The sequence below is a fragment of the Polyodon spathula genome, chromosome 19 (assembly GCF_017654505.1).
Source record: "Polyodon spathula isolate WHYD16114869_AA chromosome 19, ASM1765450v1, whole genome shotgun sequence".
NCBI classification, from domain to species: domain Eukaryota; kingdom Metazoa; phylum Chordata; class Actinopteri; order Acipenseriformes; family Polyodontidae; genus Polyodon; species Polyodon spathula.
This window is the reverse complement of record NC_054552.1, coordinates 9,816,412-9,833,722: the sequence shown is the minus strand read 5'-3', so window position 1 is coordinate 9,833,722 and position 17,311 is coordinate 9,816,412. Positions and strand designations below refer to the sequence as shown.

The 17,311-nt window shown below is 37.6% G+C and overlaps 1 protein-coding gene across 3 annotated transcripts in view; it reads right to left on the bottom strand.

Moving 5' to 3' along the window:
- LOC121294833 (oxysterol-binding protein-related protein 5-like) overlaps positions 1 to 17,311 on the bottom strand; it is an 83,878-nt gene that overhangs the window by 60,385 nt on the left and 6,182 nt on the right. Inside the window, exon 1 of one of the 3 annotated variants that reach the window (XM_041218947.1) lies at positions 1,363 to 1,972. The exons of 1 other annotated variant lie outside the window; for it this stretch is intronic. In XM_041218947.1, coding sequence (XP_041074881.1) covers positions 1,363 to 1,395 — 33 coding nt within the window. In that variant the 5' untranslated portion in view covers positions 1,396 to 1,972. Of the gene's footprint in view, positions 1 to 1,362; positions 1,973 to 17,311 lie in introns of those variants that run through there. One more of the 3 variants, XM_041218949.1, reaches the window with a different exon arrangement.

Here is a 17,311-nt window from a genome sequence, read left to right as displayed (position 1 = left end):
AAAATGCTTCATGCTTAAACGAAACTGTAAATGTAATTAACGTTTCTTTTTTCCAGTCTATGTAACTAAATTACAATACAAGCACTACTGTGTACAATTTGTGAAACAGTTATGTATGTTTTTGTCAATTTGTTAAAGAATAACATTTTCCTACTTTGCGTACTGCGCAAGCACATGTTTTTTTCCTTGCATATTACCAAGGACGCTCATCAAAAAACAATACCAACTTCTTTAGGTATGAAACTACTGTTTTGTAAACTTACATTGTACTCAAGATGTAACTAATTAATTTGATATTAAATACAGACAGCTACTGACAGTGTGTATGTGCTATATAGTGTCAGTCATTGACTCCACCACCTTAATTATAATGAGTCAATGCGCCAAAGTGGAGATAAAAAAATAAAAAAAAAGATATGATATTTTGACATTAGAGAAGCACCCATCAAATGATGGTACCTCGATACACAGAACTGGCAATGTATTACATTTTGACAGTCCACACACCCAAAACATTTTGGAACCTCCATACACAGAACTTCAAAAGGCTATGAAATGTTGACAGCTAATCTGCACCCATCACATTTTTCAACTATTAAAGTAGGATATATTTCAGGCATCTCTCAGTTGGTAGACCTAGCACAAATAAAAATATGGTATTACATTTTCACAACACACATGATATGGGTACACGTGAAAAATCATTTATATTTATTTATACATTTATTTGTATTAATAATAACAACATTATTATTATTATTATTATTATTATTATTATTATTATTATTATTATTATTATTATTATTAGTATTAGTAGTAGTAGTAGTAGTAGTAGTAGCCAGGTGTGAGTGAAAATAAGTAATGTTAAATTATATTACATTATTTTAGTTCTGCTATATAATTTGAAAAATCTTTTTAAAACTACTTTATATATAAGCACCAAGATTAATTGTTGGACTGTTGTAACTAGACACAAAAAACAACGTTATCAAATTTTGACCGGGCAGAACAATGTTACGCTTATACGTGTCATATTTTGCTACCAGTAGCACATTTTGACGGGGTAGAAAATATTGACGTAAAATAAACAGTAGGTGAATATTTAAGCCTGTAAATGGGAGGCACATATCGTTTGACAATTACATGAATGCCGTACAGTGCAACTTGTTATGTACACGAATCTCAATCACATAAATGGTATAATTCATTGCGCATTGGTTCACATATTGCAATTCCAGAATCTGCACGCAACAAAACATAACCAATTCATAAACATTGCATAACGTTGAAATGGGATGTTTAAAAACAAAAGTACGGTAACAAAACATGCATTTATCCTTTTTAAAAAGATCCAAAACCTACCTTTTTTAAAAGAAGAAAATTAGATCTTCTCATGAATTGGTTACGGTTCCAAAAAACGGTTCAAAAAACCTGCTTAATCCCATTGCATTGCCTTCTCGTACGAGGGAAATTGAGTATTGCAAAATTACAGTCAGAACTTGCTGGCATACGTGTCCCAGTCTTCTAGACTCACGCTCACGGAGTTAAAAGATGAATCTTTGCACATCCTTATAACTATAAAGACACATCACTGTTTTTTTTTTTTTGTTTGTTTAGTGCTTTTTTTTTTTTTTAAGTGACCACCGTGTGAGGACCACTGCTTAGACTCCGCGCTTCATCAATTATGAAAAGCAAAGCATAACAAAACAAAACAAAATGTCAAAACTGTATTGTCTAGCTCGGCGGTTTGAGGAGAATACATGGACCGCCGGGGAAAGTAATGTATATCTGAAAAGCCATGCTATACTTGTTTGGTGATGTCGAGACAGGAAATACCACATCATTTATAACAGCACACAAGGAAAGACGAGAAATTATTGAAAACCCGGAACGGATTTTATGGAACTGAGTTTTCGGTTATTCCTGCAGAAAATTCCAGCACACTAATCGTGATGGCTTTCAACTGGCCATTCTGGTTCATACAGCAACGCGAGCAAAGCAGATGTATGATGGCTCAAGGGAAAAATGTACTGGTCTTAACCTATGCATATCAAAAAAAGGTTCTAAATCCATGTTTAAGATATTATCAGCTACCATTTCCTACTTAAATTATCAGCATATTAGCATATTGCCTGTGCATGAAGATGAGATGTATAACCTCCTACTGTTGCAAGTTTGACTCTCAGAATTACTTTTTGGCAATAGGTCTTAGAAGAGAGTATTGTGGGGGGGGGGGGGGGGGGGCGCTTTCAGTTTAAACTGTGTTGGGGTGTGTAAAAAACAAGACTGCCAAAGTGGCTTGCTTCCTGATACAGAAGAATGTACCGAAGGTTAATTATATTTTAGTGTGAAACTGAACATGCAGTTTTTTTCTTCTTTCGGTGGTGACTCACTCTTTTTGGTTGAAATATTTGACTTGACAGTGTTTTCTTATCTCCTTCTTGAAGAGGAGTTCCAAGTTCAATCACAGAAAACAGATTTCTTCATCTAAACACCAGTGGAAATTTGGCCTAGACTTCTGTGTGTTTTAAAAAGCCAGATATAAATATGTATCAAACATAGAACTCTCACCCAGTGCACCAATAATTGGATCCTCCAATGTAATTCCGTAATCTGTGTCGATCAAACTGCTAATTAATGCCCATGTGTTCTATCCTATCTATTTGCAAATGTTAATTAAATAAAATTAAGCTGCTACTATATTCCAGAGTTAGTTATGCTTGTCAATCATCCAGTCCACAATTAATTTAGAGCTGCCACCCTCTCAGACTAGCTGTCAATCACCTGTACTTTGCACTGTTATTTAGCCATCCCACTGTCATATACCCAGTTGCAATTTTTACCTTTCCAAATATAATACAGTTATATTTCTTATATTTACATGTCTATGCAATACACATTTTTTAAATATGGGTGCAATGTTATGGATTACATTTCTTAAAGATATACATGGTCTCATTGTATATCTATATACAGTAGGGATATGTAATGGCCACTGTAATGTTCTAATATGATATTGGCAAAAATAGATATGAATGTTTATTTAAAACCAAACTGTAAGTGCCCCCACAGAGGATTTTATTTTATTTTTGCATATATCTACAACCACAAAGAGTAGGAACATCATTCAATGTATTCCTAGTCTGGCTGTCACTGTTGCAAATGAGTTCTCTCCCTTTAGACAGCCTATCACCACCTCAGTGGCTCTCAAATGCTAATAAGGTATTTTAGCTTCTCTTACCCCCAACTGTATGTCAGAGTTGTGCCCAGATGTCTATGTTTTCTGCAAGGTCAGTTTAATCTTTGGATGCTGGTGTGATTTCTTTAAGTATCTCTATTCCATCCATGTTCATAGCAGATACATTGAACACAAATATATTTTTACCACACAAACTTCTCTTTCTTCCAGTTATCTACACTGTACATTAGTTCTGTGTATTACAGTTCAAAAACATAAGTACACACTTTAAAAAATATTTTAAAATTGTCAATCGGATATCATACAACAAATGCATATTGGTGGGATCTCCCGATTTAGGGATACTATCCTTTAGGAATGTTGTTCCTGCGTTTAGTTACTAATCCTGACTCCAGGTGTTTTAGGCTCAAACTAGTAGATTAACTTTAACCTTATCAAGCTTGTTATATTTATGCACTCTGTATATTTAATTCTATCTCAGTTCTCCCCAAACACTGTTCCCATGGCAACGGGCAGCACAGGGGCCACAGAATTGACCTACCTCCCTCCCAAATTGGCAGCCAGGCCCATGTGAATCACAGCCAACAACTGACTTCATGGCCACTCAGTATTAAGCAACTGCAAAGCTATTTGGATGGCTAGATATGTTTAATAAGAACCACTGCATTATTTTATTATCTACTGTATGTGCCTGCATTATGTAGCACACCTTTGCTGCCCTCATATGACTGATTCATTTGGAAGCTGTGTTGTCTAACCGTTAAAAAAAAAATGAAGACAGCTCAACCACTAATTAACTATCACTGTAACCTATCAAATGATCTTCAATGGCAACCGTGGAATGAGTCATTGTTACAATGGCATTTCAGTGGCAACAATTTTAGATTTTGCCATACAAATGGTATCACTGTTGGTAATTCATTGCTTTACCATCAACCATATCAGTGCTTTAAAAACCCTAACCCTTTCATCCACCATTTAGGAAGGGCACTACCCCCTGGCAGCTGATCTCAGAATTTTCAAATAGAACATCTACCTTTACAAAAAGCAAAATGGAAAGAAACACTGAAAAGGTAAATATATCTGTGAATTGTTTTTGGTCGAGCAGAAGAATACAATATCAAGTTATAACATTCAAAAAGGAACTCCTTTACTGAGTATACATGAGAACAAGACAACATATTTTTTGCACATGTATTTTGGTAAATGGGACTTTAAAGTCCCATCAACTTGAAGAACTCTCAACGGCACTAAGATAAGGCGGGACCTTGAGGTCCTGCCAGGACTGAAATGGTTAAAATAATAGAAAAACCCTGAATAAATAATTACACACATCATGGATCGTCTCAGCCAATCAGATTCTAAATAAAGAGGCCATTATCCCACAGGTACAGTGCCCTCTAAAATGGGATTTTGGAATCTTACTTTAACTGTGAAAATAAATTTCAAGGAGCCTAAAATGATCCACTCCATAATAACCTAAAATGCATAAAAAAATAATGTCTACATAAAAACATCTGTTGGGTTTATAATAGAAAGGATATCCTCCACAGAGGCCACATGATATGAAATAATTAAACTGCAGTACCTGGTTACCAAGGGAATATTTACACTCGGCCCGCATTAGCAAACACCCAGTGATGACCAGGCCCGATTATTTGTTCATGTAACGCTTTAGATATTAGAGCAGTTGCTTCTGTCTGTGCAGTTTTTGAAAGGGCAGATGTTGTGAGATCAGGTTAAAGGAGGGTTTAGTAATGAAACCAAGATTGTTTGAACTGAAATGTGGCACATTTGTGTTTAATTCAGCTGTGCTTCGAGGAGCTGAAATGACCTTCAGCATTTATAGCTGAGGATAATTGTCTTTCGTTATGTGCTCACACCGCTGCCTCGGACATAAATGCTTCATTATTTGTTTCAATTGTGTTAACGCTGGTATTAAAACGTTGGTAGCCATTGGTATTTTTCTAACATGCCTACAATGTGATATTCTGGAGAGCAATCCTCAACAGCTTTATTAAAATGTTAATCTTGACTCTCTGTGGGTCATAGATTAACAGAAGCTGCCTTGAAACGCAGGCCAGCCTATTCTCACAAAGGATTGAAGGCCATCTGTAACAGGACGAGGAGCCCTGTACGTTTATTTGTTACTTATTTTTAGAACGTGGTCTCCCCCTTCGCCCCTTTGCAATTTATTGTTTTTTATGTGTTTGTTGTACGATTTATTGTATTTATATATGATGGTGAAGCACAGTGTTCTTTGTTTTTGTTTATCAAAATGTGTTCTGGTGAGGTTGGCAGCTTGTCCTCTGCCAATAATTAAATAATTTGTGCAGATTGTGATTTGTAATGAGATAATTGATTGTTAACCCCTCGGCCATAGTAAATATAAACCTGCAGCGCTCTTAGTTCGGTGTGGGTGTTCGAGAGGAGGAAAGAAAGCGAGAGAGATTAAAAAATAAACGTATAGGATCCGTGAAGGCTACTGCCCAGCCGGACCTTAAGGGTTGTTTTGTGTTCGTGATTTTGTTTTTGTTTAAATATTTTATTTCTCTCTGTGAGCAAAGTGTTTTTGTTTAAAAACAAAGCCGCAAGCGTCTTTTGTCCCACAGTACTGCCTCTGTTTTGCTTCCTGCATTCTGGCCTGACATCACCACAGACGCCGTCCTGTCACACCATCCCTTCTCAATGTCTCGTCAAGATCATTCAGCAGGGATTAAAAAGAACAGGCCAGGCAAGGGGAAGTCTCTGGCTATCCATTCCTCTTGTGTAACTGTAGTCAATGGACAAAATTATATATTGCAAGCACCGTTCATTCACTCAAATCAACTCTAAAACAAAGTAAATTTAAAAAAAAAAGCAATGTGATTGCCATCTTGCAAAAGATGTGTTATCGCAAGTTCAGAACTGAGCTTCATCACTGAATGTATTTGAATGTTGAAAGAACCAATAGCTTGCCACACAACTGATTTATTTGTTGGCAGTAGCTATGCTTTGACTTTTTCCACAAAATGTATCCAGGGAAACATTTCAAAAGGGTTCCTAGTCACCCTTTCTTACTGCACTGCTTTGTCACTATCTCCATTTTTTTCCGACCTTGTAAGATCATCGAGAGAAGATCATAAACTTATTTTATAGGGAATATCTGGCTTGTATACACAGTAACACTTTCAAATGGGCATCGGGCCACCATGGGCCAGATTAAATGGTTCTGATGGGATGCCATTCCTCACTGATTTACTGACTCCATATTGTTGTTCCTTTCTAGACCAAAGCATAATTATTTGTGTAGCCTTCAATACGGATGCACCTGCCAACAGAGCACCTGGTATTAGCCTCCCATCACAGTTATTTTTGTTAGATCTGCTGCTCACTATGTTGAACCTGGCTTGCAAAAGGGAGGAGTTGCAGATTTTATATATTACAATCAGAGGTGATTTTTTTTTTTTTGCAAACAAAAGGGACAGTCGATTAACAAAATAAAATTGTGTTTAATAATAAGCCCTAATCTTTGCAAGCGGTGAAACTGGTGACAATAATGCACAAGAGACACCTGCAGAGACAGATTGTTTGTGTGTTGTTTTTGCTCAGTTCATGGGTCTTACTCACTGCCTTTAGATTTCATTTGGAATGGCCACATCGAACCTTTGGGTAAGACAGACTGAAAGGGTAGGCGACACTTTTCTACACAAAAGTGTTATGAGTATATGGAATGGGTTACTTAACCACATTTTTGCTGTTAAGTGATTGGGATCCTTTAAAAGTTGACTAGATAGTGGTATCATTCAGTTACTATGCGAACATCTAACCTCACGGTTCATAGATGAATATCTTACCAGTCAACTGAAGAGCAAGCTCTGGCTCGAAGTATGTGTCTTTTGCTGATGTCAATATGAGGAGGAGGAGGAGGAGGAGGAGAACTAATACACCTTCCCTCTCAAGTCTGAAAATTGAATAGCACACATAATATTGTTTGCTTATTCATATGAATTTCTTTTCACTCAATCATGAGAGAGAGAGAGAGAGCTGGAGAGACCCTTATAAGATGGCAAGAAAAGTGCATTTGCATTAAACAAGTGTATTAGATGCTCATTAAGACACTACTTATGTTTACTTCTTTCAAAGAAAGTATAGAAGAACTTTGTGTTACACAACACTTAGTATTCTTAACAAAAGAGGAAATATGATTCATTCCCTGCCTTATATAAAAGCATCAATGTTTTTTTTTTTTTCTAAAGGAGTGACTCACCTCATTTTTAAATGCAGAGGCACTTAAAAAAATAAGAAAGCTATTCTTCTTTATACTAAGCTAACTTGTTCTATTTTTATTTTTAGACGTGTCATTTCAATACCTTCCAGCCAACGGTGGACTCCCTTAATAGAAAATAAATATAAATAACTCCCCCTTGTCATATAGCTTTTAAAGGGTGAGGAATGTGTGGTGGCGCAGGGGGACAATGTAATTGAAAGCTCTTTTCTCTATTCATTGTCACTGCTCCCCTCACTGTGATTCATGCTTTGCCAGGACAGCTGTCACCGGAGCACATGGCCATACTGCCAACCCAGCAAGGATTTGCAGCAAATTAGAGCCGAGCGCTTAAACAAAATAAATGGTCCACGTGATCCGCGGGGGTCTTCTGCTGAGGAGTATTAACTGCTTCAATCTATTTAACTATCCCTGTCCTGCCTGGTGCTGTGGGGGGTTGTGCTTCTATTCAAGCTGCTGATGTTTCAATAGGTGTATAGCACTGCCAGTACGTGCTGCTGGCTGCACCAGTTGCATCTCATGTATTAAGGTACAATAATGTCTTGTTATCATCTACACTGTGAAACCAGTGTGAGATATTGTTCCAAGTATCTACATCTCATCTGCAACCAGACGCAGTTAAAATATCACCAATATGTAGTCATTATTTTGCATAATTGCTGTTTTCAGATTCTTTTACTCACCATGAACATATCCATCCACACCACAAAACATGGTTTGGCTCAATTGACTCCTGCTTGAGCGAGGCCTAGGACTAAATGTCAGGTGTTCAGGTCTTCATAATTCTATGGAATATTGATGGTAGAAGTAAGTCATCTTTTCTCCGCTACCCAACTACAAACATTTTACTTAACTATTTTGTATAAGAATTCTAGTCTGCTCTTTGGACTGCTCCCCGACAGACTCTTGAGTTTCCTAGCAACCAATGTTTGTTGGTATCTTTCCAGTTAGGATATGGGTGTGTACATACATTAGCACACAACCAGCAATGGCGATACAATAAAAGAGAGAGAGAGAGAGCTGCATGCTGGCATCCACTCCTATACTAGTTGTTTATAATACATAGTTAAATAATAAATAATATACAGTATAGTTAATTTTAATGTGACATATTTTCTATCTCATGCAAACTAATAGAAGCCACCTGAAGTATGACTGGGAGTGAAAGCACCAGCTGTAATATCTATTTTATTTGGAACTGTATATCAAATGGAAATTTGAGCAGCTGACATTTACAGGAAACTTTTCCACTGACCCGTTTGGCAATAAAACCATGTTATGTTTCCCTGCATGTTGCATCTTATTTACCAGGCTCAAAGTCTAGTTTTAAACAGTGCTTAAGCAGGGCATACGCAATGGAACTCTATGTAAGAGCTGACTCTTCTCAGTTTTCTGGAACCGTTTCGTCACTTTGTGATTAAATTTAAACTCCATATCAGTGTGCAGTGTTCATTTAGAGCAGGGCTGTCCAGTGGGTGGCTTTGAGTCATGTGGCTCGTTCAGCTTCATAACTAAGGCTCTTTTGATTTAGAGGTGAAGGCTGGACCACCTGTACTTTACAGTAGAATCAAGTCATAATGCAAAAAACACATGCTGTTGTGTATTTGTATGTATAAACATGAAACGCCCGGATCATTCTTATGGCTTTTTTTTTTTTTTTTACAAAACCTCTCATTTAGAAAGAACATTGTGTTTTTCTTATCTTTTGCATCTTTTACATTTTAGTGCATATATAATTTAAAGGAATGCTAACCAAGGTTTTTAAATGTATTTTCTTATCTCTTATTAGCACTACCAGCATTATCACTGGTCTCGCAATTGTTTAGCTGTGATCTATAGCAAATGTACCTGAATGGAACAGTATGTCTACAGAATTATCTTTGGAACATTTCAAAATATTCTCAACACAATAAAAAGCGGACCAAGTAAAATGTTTATAAAGATAATATATTGAATTAAAAGCATATGTGATTTAAATACTTTTAATATATATGTCTTAAAAAAAAAATGAAAACACTGAAATAGACTTCAGGTTGAATTCACTGTATCTTGAAAATAAGCACAAAAAAAAGAAAGATCTTTAAAACTACAGAAGGGTGACAATGCTGCTAATGCTAGTAAGAGGAATATGGATTGAGTTTTAAAGCCATCACTTATTTCAAGTATTAAAGAATACAATATTCTTTCGACTACCTCCAGTGTACAGCATATAGCTGCAGCTTTCTTTATGAACTCTATATTGTTTTGAATCTACCTGTTTTTAACTAGAGCAAGGAAGGTGTTGTACGTATCTACACAGCTCAGTTGCTGGTGAATGTAGATTAAAAATAAACGATTGATGCATGCGGTACGACCAGGTTCCAACACTGCAGGCACTGCAGTGCCACCTAGTGCTAACCTGGTGGCACTGCAAATGTACAGTATAGTGTGTACAGTACATTCCTGTCAACTAAAATGTGGTGTTCACCCAGTGTTGTTTAAAAACGTTTTACATTCCGGTAAAAACAAATTATGACAGACTTTTACATGCAATGTCCAATGATTGTGTCGAAATCTGTGGTGGTAGGAAAACAAGACCAGCATAATTGTGTACAATGATGCAAAACTACCTTTCAGTTAAAAAGAATATTCAACTAGCCAGTATTCAGCCATCTGGCATATAAGAAAACAAGTCAGATACAGGGATTATCAATCTAATTCTTTGAATTTCTACACTGTGAATAACGGTTGTTTGGGGGCTACTGAAAAAAATACAGTGCAATAACTGGCACCCTGGGAAGTTGCATTTACATTTTTTTCCCCTGAAATTAAGCTTGGCCCCACCATATACTTAATTTTAACATACGTTGGAAACTGAGTTAGCTACTTTATTGTTTCCTTTATTTGAAAATAAGTAAGACAAAGCATGTGTCTACTTGAAAACTATTTCCCATCTAAAGTAATGAACAGGGTAGAGGTAATCTACTGTGCTGCTGCTTTAATTGTCATGCATTATACTTGAGCTTAGTTGAGCCTGTCTCTCTGGTTCAATTACAGCAGTTCACACTTCATGATTCAGTGATCAGGGGCCTGGTTGTAATTATTTTAAGATAATCATTCCCTTGGGATAGTCTTAAAGGCCATAGGGGTCTGTCCAATTAATTTAAACAGCAGTCGGTCAAAATACCAGATTTACACATTAAAACAAGGCCCTTTATGTGTCCAGTTATGAAAATGTAACTTAAATCTAACCAAAAGCTCCTATAATAGACATGAACAATTATAATAAAACTGCATGTCATTACCTGTAATGCGCAACAATTACCCCACATCTTTCCAGCTCCCTTGTCTCGTGGTATTGAAATGCAACAGGGAGATGCAGACTGTATATACTGCTCATAACTATCAAACACTCCACGGTGCTGAATGAGGGAATACTGAAAGAAACCAAAAATCCATGACAAATGTTTCGACTAGAAGTCTTTCCTCAATGTCTTTTGAAGTCTGGGACAAAATAATGTAGTCATATGAGGGACAGCCCATTTACACAATATCAATATTCATTGAAGCATGTTAAACAACACTCTGGAACGGTTCCATTAACATACAGCTTGATTTAATTCAATATATCCCATTATTACATGCAGTATGGGGACCCCGGCTTGTATGCAGTTTTCAAGACTGTATAAGACTGCAGCAAAATTATTTTCACACAGGGTCACATGACAGATGAGCTGGGATTTGAAACTGAGATCTCTTGGCTTCCTCCTTTCTCAGTTGCTACCTGACTGTGTAACCTGTATCTGTTGCATATTCCATACTCATGACACCAAGTCTGACCACTGGATACATTACTTCTGCGCTGAACACTCCTCCTTTAAAGGAAATCTTTTTGCATGGTATGCCTCTCCCTATAAGACATAACCCACTCTTCAATTATTTTTAACAAACTTTTTAAAGCGCCTGGATTTAAAAAAAAAAAAAACATAAATTCCAACTCAGGAATATGGAATAACCCTGTTCTTTCTTATCAGAAAGCCTATGAAATAAATACTGGAGTTCTGAGTGAATCAATAGAATTTGAGAGTTAATTAATAACAATAAATTCTCTTTGCCATGAAATTTAAAAGATAAATACAATATTGATGCCACTGAAACCAGAACATATCTACAGGTTAAAAAGGCTGTAACACATGTACTTGGTTCTGGTAATATTACCCTTACACCCACTAATATTGACTTATTTTTATTTAACCCTCTTAATCAAAATACATTTATAACTAAACATTATGACATAATTGAAGACTCCCATAATGCTAACAATGAATAATAAGCTAAATATTTTAAAAAATCAATGAGAACTGGCATAGAGTTTGGAGTAACATAAAATATTCTTCTCCTAATGCAAAGTTAAGGTCAATTCAGTTTAAGTAATTATAGTATATTATACCCCTAAAAGAGTGTATACCTGTGGCTTAAGTGATTCAAGCAAATGCTGGAGATGTGGCCCTGATACAGGATCCCTAATACGTGTGATATGGAATTGCTCCAAATTCAAATCTTATTGAGAAAACAAATTGCAGCAACAAAATGCGTTACTCGTTATATTATAAAACAATAAGCCTTCACAGGGCAGTAAAAGTGAAACAACAACAAGTGGAAAATACCTGTCCTTGGGGAAGTGATTCCTGACATTTGGTCGTTGTTTTTGTTGTTTGCTTTTCACCTTTTTATGCTGTTTGCAGTTGTTTTGAGTGGTTCCTTTATTTCAATAGTGAGAAAATGTATTATGTAAGGGATAATATATTCGGGCCCATACACAATTCTCTTTGTAATTCCTTTTGGAAGTTATAGTAACAATGATCTACTGTACCACTTAGGCTATTGTTATTTTCAGCAGAATTATGTTGCCAAATTAAGAATAGAAAACAAATGCCTTGTATTTTATCATCTGTTGAAATGTCATACCCTGTGACGATGTGCAAGTTTACAAAGAAATTACTAAAAACCCAACTTCCCAGTAAAAACGTTTGCGTCACAGCAGTGCACAAAAACAAACAGGTAACACTTGCTAAATGAGAAACAAATGAGATGCTACCCAATTCAATCTCACCCTGCTGAAACTAATTTAGTAGGCTTTCTAGAAATGAGATCTTGCTGTATTTAGCATCACATTTATTACATTTTCTATGCCCTTTTAAAACATGTATGAGAAGCAATTTCACTTCTAATCCATTATACTCTACAGAGAAAACACTGTCAGCAAATAATCCACAATATGCAAATGTACCTGCATCCCTGCGTGGAGTGGTTTGTCATATGTTACTATGAGACAGAGATTAAACTGTACTTGTGGGCTGAGGCAATGCATTTTCCTGCAGTATGTTACCTCCATCACTCATTGCTGATGTTGGAACTACAGACCCGTAAGCTGAAAGAAAAAATACATCAGATCCAAACTTAAATGCACTTTTGATCTACTACAATGGTATTGCGTGAGGCTGAGCATGGTTGAATGGCAACATCTTTCCCCTCACTGCTCTGCAAGTGAATGCACCTCAATCCTGACCTGATCTCCTGCCTTCCATTCAGTCCTGGGCCTGCGAGGTGGTTTAGTGATGTGGGCTGTTAAGGTCACTGTCCTCTGACCCCAAGACCAAGCTTACTGCCTCTTTACACCCAGGAGTGAGCTACTGGCCCTGGAGGACAAGGGTTGACTCTGCAGGGGTCTTCCTTGAGCTCACTGTGTGTCTGGCCAGTAGGGTCCACCATAGATCCCTAACCTGCGGAAGCACCAGAGCCAAAGTGACATCCTCCATACAAAACCCCAGCAAAGACTGGCACCATGGCACAGCTAGGATGCAGACCTGCACTCCCCTGACTGTTTGACTTGCCCAGCACACCATGCAGCCGTGCCTTTAAGAGGTGGGCCACCAATCTCATCTGTGAGCTGGGCATGAATCAAACCCAGAAGTGAAAGACTTGAGAAGGACATGAAAAGGCTAATCCCCATAAATATAATTAAGAACGATGGGTTTTGAATTCAGTTTTGCAGAACTAACCAACAAAAAGGATTTTAATTATTCAAACACAGAGGCACTAGGGAACCTTAAGTAGTATAGATCACACACCTCCTTCTGCCACTGCTTTTTAATCATTATATACCGCAGCATATCAACTCAATTACTTGTGCAAGCCATTTAGTGTGCTCGGCTGCAATGTTGAGTAAATAAATGTAGCTCTTGTCTGAGCCACTTTACATCAATCAGGGACATGCTCATTACCTCAGCCTTACTGATCCTGGAAATAGCATAAACTAGGGCATACCATCACTTTTGCTTTCATTGTTGGGCTCATGAAAGGCTTTGATTATCACAGTTTTCATTGTACTGATTTATAAACTATAAATTTGCATTTGTAAAATGCTAGGGGTAGCCTACCTGTTGTGGAACAAATAGAAGATAATTGGCTCCCAAGCTAGCCCCCCTATTGAATTAAACATTTTTATTTCACATCTTTCTTGCAGACCAAGAATATAATACTACACAAAGGTCTTTATTACACTATTTCTTAACTCCAGGCATCAACTTTTATAAGCTCAATGCCAAACAACGAAGCTTCAGTTTATATAGTGCGTTTTTTGAGAAAGCAACATAAGGTGAGTTATAATAAATATAGAACAGTTTTCCGTGGGGTGTCGTTTTATCCAAGTTTACAATGGGGTTTTACTGGACTGAAGATCTCACAGTGAAATTCTGTTAAGAATTTCTGTAACTAGCTCTATTGTTTTTTTAAGCCTGGGTTTAAGGATTTGATTGGCTTAATGTAAGCATACCTCCAGTATAGAGTTTATCTCTACAGTGCTTGTAAATGTCATGTTATTGAAAGGTAATGTGACTGGCTACTGAGAGGTGTCATGAGAGTTTCTATTCACAGCTTTGAAAGTTAATACACTGCAACCCTGACCTGAACTCCTCCTGCCTGCCATTCAGTCCTGGGCCTGAGTCAAGCAGGTTTTGTAATGTCCACTGGGAGCTAAACTAATTTATCTGCTGACCTCAGCCAGACCAAGGCCACCGCAGTTACAAGGCTAGTGATTTAGCCTGATGCACCCTCTTCTGTCTCCCCATAGTTGCTACAACAAAACTGCACACAATAATATCATGTAAACAGTTTTCTTTTTCTTTATAAATGATCAAATAAATGACATCAGCAAAACTGCTTTACACATTTCTTCAGCAAGAAAGTAATGATATTAAAAGCGCTGACTTGCAATTAAGGATACAGTATGTGATAACAATGCTGTCAAGCTGTACTGAAATCCTACTCAACACGGAAGTTTCATTTTAAAATTCACAGTTTGCTTATGTTAAAGGTACACAATAACCCATGAGCTGGTTGCCCATTTTTCATCTTGTTTAAGGAAAAATTTAACAATGGCAATTCCTTTCATTTTTGCCCTTTGTGCTGATGCTGTAGATATTGGGACCATGCTCTGACAAAAGATCTTGCACATTGGATTGCACAGGGTTAGTATTATATATGTGCAAGGCCCTAGAACACTGTAAAATAGAAATGATTTAAGATCGTGGACATTTTTCAGGCTGCAAGGGCTTTTTGTTCTTTTATATGGGAAGGGCCGTCGATTTCATATGGGAGCCTGCGCACTTAGAAAAGCATTTCCTGACCTTATAAAACATAGAAATGTACCTTTGTTAAGCAGCCTGATCCTAATGCTATAGCTTTAATGTTAAAGGGTATAACCAGCTATTCCATGTGAATGTTTTATTTGTATTCATGTTCTTGTGGTGTTTGTAGTCACTAATGTGATTTTGGCTAAGTTCAGATCCTCTGCTTATTGTCTTTCATTTATTCATTTCGGACTGTGATTACTTTCAGATACATTTCGGACTGTGAGTACTTTCAGATACATTTCAAAGCTAAAGGAATACTTCATACCATCTGAATCTCCACGACATTCCATTTTGCATCTGTTTATTATCCCATGATAATTGTTCTTTATCATACTTTTTTTATAGTGTCCAGCATATTTTACCTTTAGTGCAGTTTTTGAGCAAGCCAGAGCAAGGTGGACTTTGTATGAAGCCAGTATAAAATCACCACTAGCGGGGTGCAGTGCATCCATAATATCTCCATCCCTCTGAAATAAAGCTCTAATAAACTTACAAATTCATGGGAAAGGAAAGCTTTGTGAATCTTGCAGCAAATAATTAAATGAATTCAACAAAACAGTAAACCACTAGAATGCAGCAAAGCAACCCCCCTTTACCTGTCAGATACCATCAGATATCAACATCCCACACTCAACTCCAATCGTGTGATCCCCTCTACTGTTTACATTTTCACTTTCCATGCAAGAATTGATTAAATACCACCAGTGATGGATGAACCTGCATGTTGCTAGATATTCACTTGGAGCACTGAAGCAATGCAGATCAGCCCTTTACCAGTGACTAGTCTCACACACTTTCTAATTGATGGATGTGCACAGAGTGGCATTCACCAAGGAAACATGCTTGGCACAGAGCCAGCCACATAAATCACTGGACGAATGCATCTAGAGGAGGTAAAAGGTCACTGTGTTTTTAAAGACATGATCCATGTGTTTGTATCTGTGTTTACAAGTCTATGTGGCATGGGGTCTTATAGGTACAGTTAAGGCCTGAGAGTAAAGATGTCCAGTTTATTTGTTCTGCCTGTTTGTGATAACTTTTCAGATAACCATCAAACATTCTGACAGCCTCATTCACTGATAAGTCAGAACTTTTGTCTATTTGTCTCGGTTTTACCTCAAGTAAGTGGTTCAACATTGTAGTGGTGATAATTTGAAATTACAGTGTGATTATGTGGATTAATCCAGAACAACAATTAGTCAGTTTATTACTAATACTTTATTAAATATCAAAATCAGCATGCACATATGCGACAAAAAAAAGGCATTTATGCATAATTACAAATTTCTGGGACATCAGTCTTCAACAATTCCATACACCACCAACCGTTAGTTAACCAGGGTTAATTACCGTAACCCTGGTTCCCTGAAAGAGAAGACGACCATCAATGACATTATGTATGGGATATGCCTGCCCATTGGGTAGGTATTGCTGATCTCTCTATACCAGAGCTTCCGGTAGGCCCCTTCCTGGGATGATGCACTCGGTCCCACCCACCGAGGGGATAAAACTATCATCCAAAGGACCACAAGGGCTACAGATGCGACCTTGCTGTTGGTGGTCATCTTCTCTTTCAGGGAACCAGGGTTGCAGTAAGTTAGAAGACGACCACCAACAACATTATGTACGGGGTAATGTATACCAGAGCTGTCGTGAGGGAGAAGGAACGACAGCATATGAGGGACACTCAATCACTGTCTAACCCAGAGGTTAGCGATGTGAATTTACACCTTCAATGACCCTGTTTGCCTACAGAAGACAAGGTAGGGTCTACCATATTAAGGTGGTAGAACCTGGAGAAGTTATGCTGCATAGCCCAGCTAGCCGCAGTACAAATATCAGACATCAAGGCACCTCTGAGACCTCAAGAGGGCTCAAGATGTAGCCAACTCTCTAGTGGAGTGGGTGGCTACCCTTCCAGGTGGGGGCAAGCCAGCACTATTATATGTAGTCGAGACTGTATCCACAATCCAATGTGACAGACGCTGCTTAGAGAGGGTCTGTCCTAGGGTCCGTGTCCTGTGACAGACGAAGAGCTGGTCAGATTGACGCAGCACACTTGTTCTATGCACGTAGCATCTCAATACCCGCACTGGGCAGAGGAAATTCAATCTCTCATCCTCCGGTGAAGCAAACGGAGGTGGATGGAAGGACTTCAATTCCACAGACTGA